Here is a 349-nt window from a genome sequence, read left to right as displayed (position 1 = left end):
AGCGATTCTACTTGCCCGAAGACCCTGATCATCTCTCATTCCAGAAGTCCACTCAAACAGTGTGCAAATGGAACGACCAGAAAACAAGAGCAATAGCTGCACAGGTGAAGATGAAGCCAAGATAATGAGAAGGTAATGTGAGAAGAAAACAAAAAAAAATGGAAGAGGGAAAAAATACTCATAAAAGTTAACAGATAATGATGGAAAATGAAGCAGCAGTGAGGAAGAAGAAACAGCTATTTTAACCCAAGAGCAAATGCGAATCGTCTACTGAGTTTCTCCTATGAACTGCAAAGGAGAGAAAGAGACAACGGAAGGCAGGTAGATAGATATACAGATAGAGGGAGAC

General features: G+C 40.4%; 1 protein-coding gene across 1 annotated transcript in view; it reads left to right on the top strand.

Annotated features, from left to right (window-relative positions):
* Positions 1–349, top strand: part of LOC119588835 (MARCKS-related protein-like) — a 9528-nt gene that overhangs the window by 2089 nt on the left and 7090 nt on the right. The window contains exon 3 of the mRNA XM_037937475.1: positions 45–132. Within this exon, the coding sequence (XP_037793403.1) occupies positions 45–132 (88 nt within the window). The remainder of the gene's footprint in view (positions 1–44; positions 133–349) is intronic.

The sequence above is a fragment of the Penaeus monodon genome, chromosome 24 (genome assembly GCF_015228065.2).
Source record: "Penaeus monodon isolate SGIC_2016 chromosome 24, NSTDA_Pmon_1, whole genome shotgun sequence".
In the NCBI taxonomy this organism is placed as follows: domain Eukaryota; kingdom Metazoa; phylum Arthropoda; class Malacostraca; order Decapoda; family Penaeidae; genus Penaeus; species Penaeus monodon.
This window is presented reverse-complemented; position numbering and strand designations above follow the sequence as displayed.